Raw genomic sequence first — 12,116 nt, 5'->3', positions numbered from 1 at the left:
CAAGGGTATTTTTAACTCCTCCTTACTCCTTTGAGCTCCTTTTAGGAAGTGTGATCCAAAAGGGTCAGATACTTGGCCTGTACTTAGGGGAAAACTTTGAGAGAATTCCTAAGGCCTTGGACTGGCTTTCCCCACAAGAACTGGCCCTTCACAGCGTCTTTGCCACATAAGGGCTTGTGTGAGGCCCCAGGCACCAGTTGCCGGCTGTCTTACCCGTGACAGATGGTCAGGACTTCAGTTTCACCAAGTGATCCACTGCTGAGGGGGTAGGCAGGGGATTCTGCTAGCAGGCCAAGTGGCAGGGCAGCTTAGGGTAACAGCGATCCGGTGTGTGGCCCGAATAGCTTTAACGGCAATTTGGTGTGTGCCTGGCATAGCTTTAAAGGTGATCCAATGTGTGCCCGGCATAGGTTTTGTGCTAACGATGAGCTGCTGACAGGCACCCGAGCCCTGCTCATCTTTGAGGCAGAAGATCCCTGGCTCCCTTGATGTTTTTTTTTTTTTTTTTTTTTTTCTCTCTCTCTCTGGCAAAGCCAGTGTCCTGTTTGCCTTGTCTTTCAAAACCCGTTTTGGCACCAGATGGAACCCCTCAAGGTGGCTAGCAGTTGTCTGAGTTCAGGATGCCAGAGGGTGTGCTGACAGCTTCTTCTAACACAACCTGAATCTGGCTGTCAGGCCTGGGCTCAAATGGCTTAAACACGTACAGGCGGCAAGTATTACCAACCACAGGGAGACAGACAGGGGGGCCCCCTGGGGGAGACTGGCAGTGATATCCCTCCCCAGCTCGGTGTTGCCTTGGGTTGGGAGATGATAATCCTGTGGTTCTCCTTGTATTTATTGCTATAGTTTGGATGTGAATCCCACACTGGGAACTTTTATAAGAGCTGTGGCTTTTACACCTCACACTGCACCACTAACCCCACACACAATTTCATTGTTGTTAGAATGAAGATCAACGCTCTCCAGACCTTGGGATGATTTTCATAAAGACCCCAGCCCCTGCAATGTGAGGAGCTCATTACCACTACTTTCAGCATAGTTGATAATGTCTGAAAACTACATGTACTGGTTGGGTTTCCTTCCGAGGCTCAGAGGAAGGGACGGTCTAAGTGCCTTGTTGAATGAGGACTGAATGGCTAGAAAGCTAACACACCTACTGGCAGAGCTGCTCTGGGCACAGAGGGGGCCCAGGGTGGATTCCTTTAGACACAGCTGGACTTTAGCAGTGTTCTGTGAGTCATTCACTCTAGTCTGGAGGTTGATAAGCTTTGGCCTCTGTGGGGAGGCCCTGGAAGTAGGGGTGAACTATTATCAGAGGCCTCCTCATTGATGGGCTTTGGGGGTTGTGTTATGCTAAATGACTTCATTTAAGAAGACTCTAAACTGTTAAATCTTATCATTTTTGTTTGAGAAAAGTCATTGTTTCTCTTTAATGATCCTACATATATCCCTGGAAGATTCTAAGAGGCCAGGAGAACAGTTGTTCTGTAATGTGTTTGTAGAAGCTGTTTGGATGTGGTGTGTCTCCAGGCAGTGCCTTTATGACAAAGGGTCATGTGGGCTCCATTTCTGTCAGACATTGTACTTGAAACTAAATTCAGATGGACACCTCGTGGAATGCTAGTTTTGCATTGTTGAGTTGACAGTTTTATTCTGGTGTGGCCCTGAAGTGGCAAAAGCTAAAAACAGAGGTATTTCTAGAAGAATTTCACTGACTAGTATTTTAATGCATTCCATAGAGATAGCTTGGCTCCAGAAGTAGAAGAGTATACAGAAAATGGATGGACATAAAAATCTTCTATTACTCCCAAATAGAAAGCAGATGGAGGGGTTTAGCTGAGGGTGACCAGCTATGACTATCTTAGTGTAAACTCTCTATACGTACTGCATACATACATACATACATACATACATACATACTGCAGTGGTTACTTAGTGGGACCAAGTCCTGCATCCCACACATCAGGGCATTTTGACAACTAAAATAGATTCACCAGTTTAAGTGGGATTTCTCTAACCAATTAGAGACAACAGGAACAGCAGCAACAACAACCAAACAAAACCTGTGGCTCTCACTATAGAACTTATTCAGAAACTGAGGTGGGTTGAGAGGCAGGAAGGTCCAGGTCACTCACAAATGGCTTTTGTTCAAGGCACATGTCTAAGGAAAATGATGTGGTGGTATTGGAGAGGTTGGAAGGGTTTATGCCATTAAATCAGTACTTCCTAACCCTCCCAGGACTGCTAATTTGAACATTTTATTTGGAGATGCTAAGGTTTAAAGTATTTACAATCTCCTTACATTTGTCTAACGTACATGTTGCCATTCATCACCTGTGAACTTATAACATTTAAATTATATGTTTTGCTTGGGGACCTTGGGAATTCTCAATTAGATCCATTTGGAGCCCATGTTAAATTATGACGAAGACCCGCTCTCTGAATAAAAACACTCCCTTGGGGGGTTCTTTGCTTCTTTGTGAGATCTGTTGCCAGTTCCAGAGTGTTTATATCATTAAAAAAAATGCACCTTGGATGCAGTACCAGAACTTGTGTCTCAAATATAACATAGACTCTAAAACCACCCTGAGGTTTGCAGGACATGCAGGAAGAAAAGAGGATGTATAACCCAGAAGTGATTTCTGACTCTTGACTCCCTTGCTGGGACTGAAATGCTGACCATGATCCTTTGTCTCTCCACAGATTCTTCCTGAAGTTTTTCCTTAAATGCAACCAGAATTGCCTAAAGAATGCAGGAAACCCACGGGACATGCGGAGATTCCAGGTGGGTCCCTTTTGCTTTTCTCACGTCTTAATCGTGACTTGAAGGTGAAGAGATGATGAGGAGCGCTTTTGTTTTTTCCTCTTTATTTTTTTGGTAGAAGGCATGGAGCATAATCGTTTCTCTAGAGGTGAGGAGCAGGTGAGGCCACTGGTCCCCTGGCATCTGCAATCTCGGAGTTGTTTTTGTTAGACAAAAATTGGGGCTGTACCACCTGCTCCCACTGATGAAGGCAGCTGTGTCCTTAGAGCCTCATCTTGGCTTCCACGGGGCTCACGTGATGAGACAGCCACAGATTAAGTCGATTATACAGAAACGATGGTTTCATTGGCTAAAATTTCCTGAGTAGAACTTTGCTGAGGACGAGAATCAGGAAGTGACACCAGGAAGCCCATTCTTTCTCTGTTCTCTCTCAATCTCAGCAGCTGCTAGCATCAACTACAGGTTATAAGGGGACCCTTCTCTCTCTCTCTCTCTCTCTCTCTCTCTCTCTCTCTCTCTCTGTCTGTTTGTCTGTCTGTCTGTCTGTCTCTATCATTATATCTTCTGTTCTGCTTCAGAAATGCCCCTGTGCTCACATGTACACCTTACTAAATATCCTCCATATCTGCCATGTTTAAAGCACATTAACCCTGTATAGAATATACTAAAAGGCTAAAAAACTTAGACCAAATGGAGTGACGTCTCAAACATGTGTGTTTTAAGAATTCTAGACATAATACTACTGCAGCTTCATGTGTTTTGAATCTCTTAGGACCTTGTTAGAGTACTCATTGAGATGGGGGTGGGGTGGGGCTGGAATTCTGTTTCTAATGAGCTCCCGGGTGGTGTACAACCAGGGAACAGATCTCAGGTAGTAAAGTTAAGACCCTTCCCTTCACTGCTCTCCACCTCATCTTATGGGTAAGGTATTTGCCCTGTCAACGTTGATTCGTGCTTGCACAACCTGTCAGAGAGACAGCCTGCCGTTGAAAGTTCACTCCCACGCCTGTTTAGTCAGCTCAAAGTGCAGTTTTCAGTGTCTAAGCTCCAAAAGGTGCTTGATAAATTTCAGCTGCAGGATCTCTGAGGGGAAATAAGGAAAGAGATTCTGAGCATTGATTGTGAATGTCAATACCATAGTCTTCAAAGTGATTTTTTTTTAAAAGAAGTTGAGACTTATTAGTCTCATTAAAGAATAAATCCAGTGGAAGGATGATATCGTCTCCTGAGATCTTAGAGAATTTCTATAAAATCATGTTCGCCTCACCATATTTAGTCTTGATAGAGATGAATCTGGAGAATCCAATAAAGTTTTAGTTTCTTAGAAACTGTTTCCTGCCTACTCCTGCCTTCAGACTGTGACAATACTGTTTTCAAAGTGCCTTTTGTAGCTTGCTGAGGTTTTCTGATGTGTGGTTTTTTTTTTTTTTTTTTTTTTTTTTTTTTGGTCAAGTTTGGGTACGGTACAAAGATATACAGGCGTGAAACAATTTGTGTATAATAATCATGTCTCATGTCTTTGCCAGCATCTATAATATATCCCTTAGGCCAGTAGAACTGGATAGACTTTGATGATACTGGGGGACTTGAAGAATAGTTATGTAAAGTTTTACAGGACCTGCTAGTGTGTACATGTCTTAGAAATACAGCCCTGAGGAAAGACAGGGAGTCATTTCAGTATATTCTTTTTGAGCACAGGAAAAAAAGGGCACCATTTGTTTATAAGTTAGTGTATAAATGATAATGTTCAGCTTTTAGGGGAAATTCTAGTGATAAATTTAATTAATCCCTTAATTTAATCTAGGACTTCTTGACTTGAGCACAGTGAACCTCTTAGACTGAATAGTTCATGTGTGTGTGTGTGTGTGTGTGTTGTATGTTTTGTGTTGTATGTGTGTTGTGTGTTGTATGTGTGTATGTGTGTTTTCTCTCTCTCTCTCTCTCTCTCTCTCTGTGTGTGTGTGGGGGGGGGGGTCTTCTGTGCATTGTAGGATGATAACCTGTATCACAGCTCTATTCAGTCATAGACTAGTGACAGAAGATAGACTCCTTTCACATGACTAATGAAGGGTCTCTAGATATTATTAGACATCATTGGTAAGAAGAGAGACAAAATAGCTCCTGATAGAAATCTACTGGTTCTTCCCTACACTTGATGACCTTTTTCTAAGTTCATAGTGGCAGCATTGGTGCTACCATAACTGCAACCTTTGATTAGGAACAACTGCTTTCCTACACAAGGTCTCTACTGACCTTTAAACATACGTGACTGACGTGAATCCCAGCAGCACTTTTGCCTTTTTGACTCCCCAAGGAGATTCTAAATAGAAAGAGCTTTCTCCAAAGGAATAGCTACCTTGACCACCACAGACATAAGCCCCGCGTTAAGAGAAGTTGTGTCTTTATCAACCAGAACAAACTTCTTATTGGATCTCAGCTTCAACTTACTGGGTTTCCATCACTCAGTCTGAGCAGTGAGAACTGTGAGCTGAAGGTCTTTGAAACCTGCTCCCTGGGTTTAATTTAGCTGTCCAGATGCTTGGTAGAACCTTAGGCCCATAACCCTCACACTGAACTCATGGTCCTCCTCAATTTTTCCCCTCTCCTTGTCAAATTGGTTCTTCCTCCTTTTTTTCTCTGTTGTTGTTTATTTCTGGCTAACTTCATTAGCTTCTGGTAGATGGATATTTATATCAGTATCTGTATTCAGTTAATTCCATATTCGTATGTATAGATGCTATGTCTGCATTTACATATATCCATGGACATTGCTGTTGATAACAATGATAATGATGGTGATGATGAAGAAGATGAAGCTAACCCTTACTGAGTGCTTATTTCATAAGAGGTATGACGTGAAATGCTTGACATGAATTATAGCTATTGTCATAGCATTCCTATTAAAACATGCAAATATGGATTATTCCTGTTTCAGCAAGGAGAAAGTGAGTTTAGAGCAGTCAAGGAGTTCTCTTCAAGGTATATTCCTGTCAAGTGGAGGTTCAAGTCACACATGGTGATATTATTTAATGTCTTGGGACAACAAAGTCTGTTGATAGGTACTTGGCGAGGTAACAAGGAACATCCAAGATCCATAGTGATACTCAGAAATAACTGATAGAATCACAAGATAACTTAAAAAAGTCGTTCCAAAGAGACTTCATGCATGTGGTTGCAACCCGACCCAAGTTCATGAAACAAGTGGGCCACAGCCCAGCGTAGTTTCTATTTGTGGGAAAATTTGAAAATTCAGCAATTATGTCAGCAAAACTCTCTCCACCAGTGGCAGATTGGAGACTCTGGTTTCCTGTACTTTTTATGCCCCTGTGTCCCTTGAGAAGGGCTAAAAAGGGTCTCTTTGGTATGGACAACTTTGATCTACTCTTTGCATATAAGTAATACTAAAAGTTCAACTTCCAGAAAGTTCTGATAGATCTACCCTTCATGGCCCAGGAGATGGCATTCATCAGCTGTCCTTGATGTGGCTTCTCTTTTGCATGTTTCCCTGGTCAGTCCTGTCTTCACACTACTTCGTGTCTCCTCAGAAGAGCAATTGGAGACCCATGTAGGTGACTCAGGAACATAAGAAAGGTTGTTGATCTCCTGACATGTGAAGATATTCTGTCAGGCTGACTTAACCTCACACTGGCTAGGCTTCTTGTGTGTAAACAGAGACTTCTTAATTACACAGGTTGTGTCAATTGGTGTGACCTGAGTGTTCTCAAAAAATTAATCAGTTTCTGAAGAGCTTAGGGAGTGTGGTATAAGCCTTGTAGGAAACCTGGTATAATCCTCTTCTTTTTTCCTCTTATTTTTTAAATAATGGATGTTTTCTTTTTGAAATCTCTAGGCTGAGGTTAAGGTAGCATAATTGCTTAAATACAATAGTGGATACAGGCTTCATTTAGTTGTGGGTGTGGGGGAAGGGCGAAGGAATGAGAGGGGGACAAATTGGGGCTAGAAACAGCTCATGACAGAGGGAGCAATTCAGTGTGACTAAATGAGCCCATTTCTCTATCTTGACAGTAAAAAGATGCTAATGTTAAGGGACCATGTTAAAGCCATGTCAGTCTGGCTTTTAACTGACAGGATCCCGACAATTCAAGGTTCAGATTAAATCCTGGGCCCCCTCTTTCCTTGTTGGGACTGGCAGATGAGAGGGGCGAAGGAGGGACAAGAATTGAGGTCAAGTTGTCATTATAGTAGAAACCACAAGACCTGGAGACTGAAGTAAAATATAAATTTCCAAATTCATTTTCTCCCTTCAGCAAAGTTTTTTTTTTTTTTTTTTTGGATAGGCTATAACTCTGCATCTGTATAAAAATGCTAGATCTATGAAAACAGCATATATGAAACTAGGTGTAAGATATATTCTCTCATTCATGTGTGCAAGCACTCAGCAGTATTTATTAGAGTGATAGGTGGTAAGTCTATAATGATGAATGCAAAAGACAGAGTCTTTTCTGTAATGAAACTGGTAGTTTGGCTGGGGGTTATTCTAAGGCAAGAGTAGCTCCTGTAACATATAGATCAAATAATATACCCTGGCTCACATGTAGACTAAAGAATTTCTAATGTCTCACATATAATAAGTACATACTGGTGTTCATGCTTTGAAGAATAGATTTCACCCCTAATTTTATAGAGTCTTCTTGTCTTTATGGAGCCTGAAGAGGGGTGGGGGTTGCAGAAAGATAACTTACAATGTCTTTATATTATTGACTTAGAAACAGTCCTTGTCAAACCTACCCATTTCTTATTGGCTAGTAGCCAGTCACATGGCCATTGTGGGAGGTTTGCCACTGCCTCGTGATAAACCAGGAAGGAGAGAAAGTGAATGTGTAAGGAATGAGTTTCCATTAACTGTCACAGTGAAGATATGTAAAGATTAATAGTTGTAAATAATGGTGGTTGTTGCCATAAAGAAAATGAATCAGGATTTCACAGAGAGGGGGAAATGAACAGAATTAGAGATGGCATTCTACCGTGAAGCAAGAGATGGTGGTATTGAAGGTCAGAGCTTGGCCTCAGAATTACTTTGATTAGCCCTTCTCATCCATGGATTCTCCTTCTGCAGATTCAACTAGCTGCAGATGAAAAACATTTGAACAACCCTGCATTTGTGCTGAAAATGTATAAAATCACTTTGGTCATCATTCCCCAAATGCACAGTATCACATATTCACAATATCCAATAGTCTGAGTTCCTTTAACTATATGGGATATATATATATATATATATATATATATATATATATATATATAATACATATATGTATATAATATAATATATATAATATAACACTAATGCAAAATAATGCCATTTTGAAGGATCTCTGCATTCTTGTGTGTGGGGTAATAACTTTTCACAGATACCAAGAGATGGCTATGTTGCATCATTCTTGGAAAAGCCAGACAAGGGCCTCAAGCAGAGCAAACAACTAGAACAAACTCATTTTCTCCTGTTTACACATTTTTTTTTTCACTTAGTCATTTAGATAGGGGATAAAAGAGATCATTAGGTTATTTATCACAAATTTCTAACAAAAAGAGTGGTTTTCTTTTCAAAACTGATGTGAAACAGGTTATATGGTATGAAAGGGCAAGTTTTTAAAGTGAATCATAAAAATGGAGAATTTTGTTATTTGCTTTAAGAAGCCGTGGTCTCTTCAGATCAATATTTTATATGCTGTGATTATAGCAGTCTTAAAATACGCAAGCATGGAGAAGCAGAGTGCTTGAAAGTCACTTATCAGAGAAAGAAGCATTCTCCTCTTCATGTCCTCCCCACCCTCCACTCTTTCTCCCTCAGATACACTTGTATCACATTGACAAAGAACCCATCTTACGATTAAATTCTTTTCCAACAGAATTCCGAGAGTCTGATTTACACACACACATCCCTTTCCCATGCAGAATAATTCCAAGATGTACCCTGCTGATTAATTATACTGAAAGCAACTCTAGTGATAGCTTCAGAAAACAAGATTAATTCACAAGACCCTGTCAAACGTGGGGAGTCTTCGACCTGGTCTATGAAATCACCACCGCTCACTGGGCCAGTCTGTATCTTGGCATATGCCTTGTTCTGAGCCTTGGCAGATAGGATGCATCACTGAGAAGGGATCCTTGGGGATGGGGTTTGCTGAGCGGTGGTTGTGTACTTAGCAGAAGTAGCTCCACATTAAGTATGGCTGCCTTAGAAGAAAACGTAAACTGCAAACGAAGGTAGTTGTGAAGTGTTTGGATTGACCTTTGACTACCTATGACTGTTGTTCCAGGAGTGGGTATCGGCATAAGGACTTATGGACCAAAGCTAATCCACTTTGCAACTTAGAATTTAGCAGACCCTTGTTATTCTTCAGCTACAGGCCTGATGTTAGGGACTAAACTCTAAGAACTAAATTAATAGGAACTAAGATTTCACTAAAAAAAATTAGTCTGCATTTTGTTTATTTCTGCTACTTTAGCAAATGCAATAATACCTGACATTCAGCACACAGCAGGCAGAGTCCCAGCTCATTCCTATGATTTGTGTGTCTGTGGTTACATACTAGAAAGTCGTAGGCATGGGAATCGAATCACTGTCTGATCCTGGAATCCTAGCTGTTGACTAGACTTATCTTTGTGCAGCATTTCTACACAGACATACCATGTTGAAGTCCACATAAGGTACCTGACATTTCTCTCTGTTTACCTTGATGAGTTAGCACAGGGTGCCAGCAAAGTACCAGCTACACCACCAGAAGTCAACAAGAGGCATCTACATCCACTGTGTGAGGGATGAGGTTTAGCATGTTCTCAGCTCAGGAGATGGGAGTCGATCTGCTTCCCACAGGTTTCTACCTCCTTCTGTACAGATGGGAAGTATCTGCTCTTGTCATCCTTTCCAGAGACTGTATAACTCCGCCTTGAGCCTCCAGTCTGGATTTAATTCAGTCAGCCACCCCCTGTCCTCAACGGTTCCACTCTGTTACATCCTGGAGGTTCACACGTCCTCCATAATTTTTAATGACTTATTTGGGATCTCTCAACCAGATAGAAACTAGCAATCAGGCACATTTCTGAGAATATCTCATTTCTTATCAGTCAAGGATATTTTAAAGGACGAAGTTAATGAAGACCTAACTGCTGCAGACCGTTTTTACCTAAATAATACTTTCCGCTGTCACCAGGCACCTCAAAAACCATCCATTTGTACTGCAAGAAACCAGCAGGAAAGACACAGGTAAACTCAAGCCAGGAATCTACACTGTTGTGAGAACCCACTGAAAGGCTAGATGCTTTGCTTCAGGCTCACATGTGCGTGTCATTTGTCCTGGCTTTGAGGTCACTTAAAAATACCCCAGTGCAGAGTGTTGTAGCTACAGAGGATTTCCTACCATTTCCCCCATAGGAACCTCTGAGATGACATGACTTTTCAGTCTGATGGTATTTCTGGGGGAAACTTCCCACTTTAAAGCGACTCAAATGTAAACCTGCCAGTTCGGAGATGGTCAACCACGTTGACACGCCCTCAGAAAAAGCAAAGTTACCACATACTGGTGTGCAGTCTTATTTTCAGTTTATTGTTTTGTTTATGATTATGGGCTGGAAGGGGTATGTGTGCACAGGAGCAGGAACCTGAGAAGACTAGAGGCATCAGAGTCCCCTGCAGTAATAGATGCCGGGAACCAATCTTGGATTCTCTGCAAATCAGTAAAGGATCTTAAGAGCTTAACCCTCTCTTCTGTGCAACTGTATTTTAGAGGTGTTTGGCCTTTGATTTCTGCAGTGTTGTTTCCCTTTTCTATGCTTGAAAACTCTAAGCCAGAAGCCACTATTTTTTTTTTTTTTTAAGTTTCTTGTGATTCCACTGTTTGCCGAACCTGCTCATAAGTAGTTTGATCTTAGATTATTTTGTACGATAATAATTTAAGGTTTGCAAAATAATCACTCCATAGGAGCCTCTGCTTCCCTACGGAAAGATTCGTTGGTTGTAGAGTGTCAGGTTATCGCCAATGGCCAAAGCCCCTGGCTATAGCAGGCTTCACTTTGCATTGTCTGTCCCACAGATGAAGACAAAGCAAAACTATCCAGCATCAAACTATTGTACAAAATAGTCTCACTGCCCTAAAATTCTGTCCTCTGACTGATTCATGCCTCCCTTCCCCCAGTCCTGTCAAGCACTGATTTTTTTTTTTTTTTTTTTTTTTTTAACAGTCTCTGTAGTGCTGCCGTTTGCAGAATGTCATTTAGTTGGAATCATGGAGTATGTAGCCTCTTCAGATTGGCTTTGCTCCCCCCACTCAGTAATGTGCATTTAAGATTCCTCCATGCCTTTTTGTGGTTTGACAGCTCATTTCTTTTTATCACTAAATGATATGCCATTGTATGGATTACTAGTTTGTTTATCCATTCACCCTTTGAAGGACATCCTGGTTGCTGATGTCTTATATTTAGTTGAAAAAAATTTTGATGTAATTGCAGAGGCACACACAGTTGGGATGAGTAGCATTGAGAGATTCTCATGCATTCTCTGACCAGTCTCCTTCAAGTGTTACAATGTTCTAGAACAATAATAGAGCCTTAATAGAGACCTTGACACCTTTTGCCCATCTCACTTAAGTTTCCCTGAATGTGCCTATACTCATTTGTGTGGGAATATTTTTCAGTTCTGAAAAGTTTCATTGTAGGTATATAGGTTCACCTTTCTACTGCCACAGCTATAACATTGGGCACCTTTATATCCAAATAATGTCTTCTCTTGCTTTTCTTTTCTTTCTTTCTTTCTTCCTTTCTTTCTTCCTTCTTTTCTTTCTTTTTTTTAAAGATTTATTTATGTTATTTATATGAGTACACTATAGCTGTCCTCAGACACACCAGAAGAGGGCATCAGATCCCATTACAGATGGCTGTGAGCCACCATGTGGTTGCTGGGAATTGAACTCAGGACCTCTGGAAGAGCAGTCAGTGCTCTAACCACTGAGCCATCTCTCCACTCTCCTCTTCTTGCTTTTCAACAGTACCCCACCCCACTTTCTTTCTGGGTGTCCAAATACCCTTTATTGGTAGGATAGTGGTAACAGTAGATTAGGGCACAGCTCAATGGCTTTATTTAATGTAGTAAAAGTCCTATTTGTAAATCCCACCGTTCCAAATCAATGGGGACTAGGGATTCAAACTTTAACTCCTCTTGGAACTGACATTTTTGTTCACTCTGCACAATTCTTTAGAGATCAAACCCACTATGCCAGTGGCTTTCTTCTTTTTCTTCCTGAGTAGTTTTCCATGAAGTGTTGCTCAGTTACTTTTCCATCATGTGCTTCAAGTCACTGTTTTTTTTCCCCCAATACCTTTGTTATCAGACTGG

At 41.2% G+C, this 12,116-nt stretch overlaps 1 protein-coding gene across 4 annotated transcripts in view; it reads left to right on the top strand.

Moving 5' to 3' along the window:
• The window catches only part of EBF1 (EBF transcription factor 1), a 375,979-nt gene that overhangs the window by 240,117 nt on the left and 123,746 nt on the right, over positions 1-12,116 (top strand). For all 4 annotated transcript variants that reach the window (XM_080942375.1, XM_080942374.1, XM_080942376.1 and 1 more), the window contains one exon: positions 2,704-2,785. In XM_080942375.1, the coding sequence (XP_080798501.1) occupies positions 2,704-2,785 (82 nt within the window). The remainder of the gene's footprint in view (positions 1-2,703; positions 2,786-12,116) is intronic.

This window comes from Micromys minutus (genome assembly GCF_963924665.1).
Source record: "Micromys minutus genome assembly, chromosome: 31".
Taxonomy (NCBI): domain Eukaryota; kingdom Metazoa; phylum Chordata; class Mammalia; order Rodentia; family Muridae; genus Micromys; species Micromys minutus.
The sequence above is the reverse complement of the archived record's forward strand: the minus strand, read 5'-3'. Positions and strand labels throughout refer to the sequence as shown.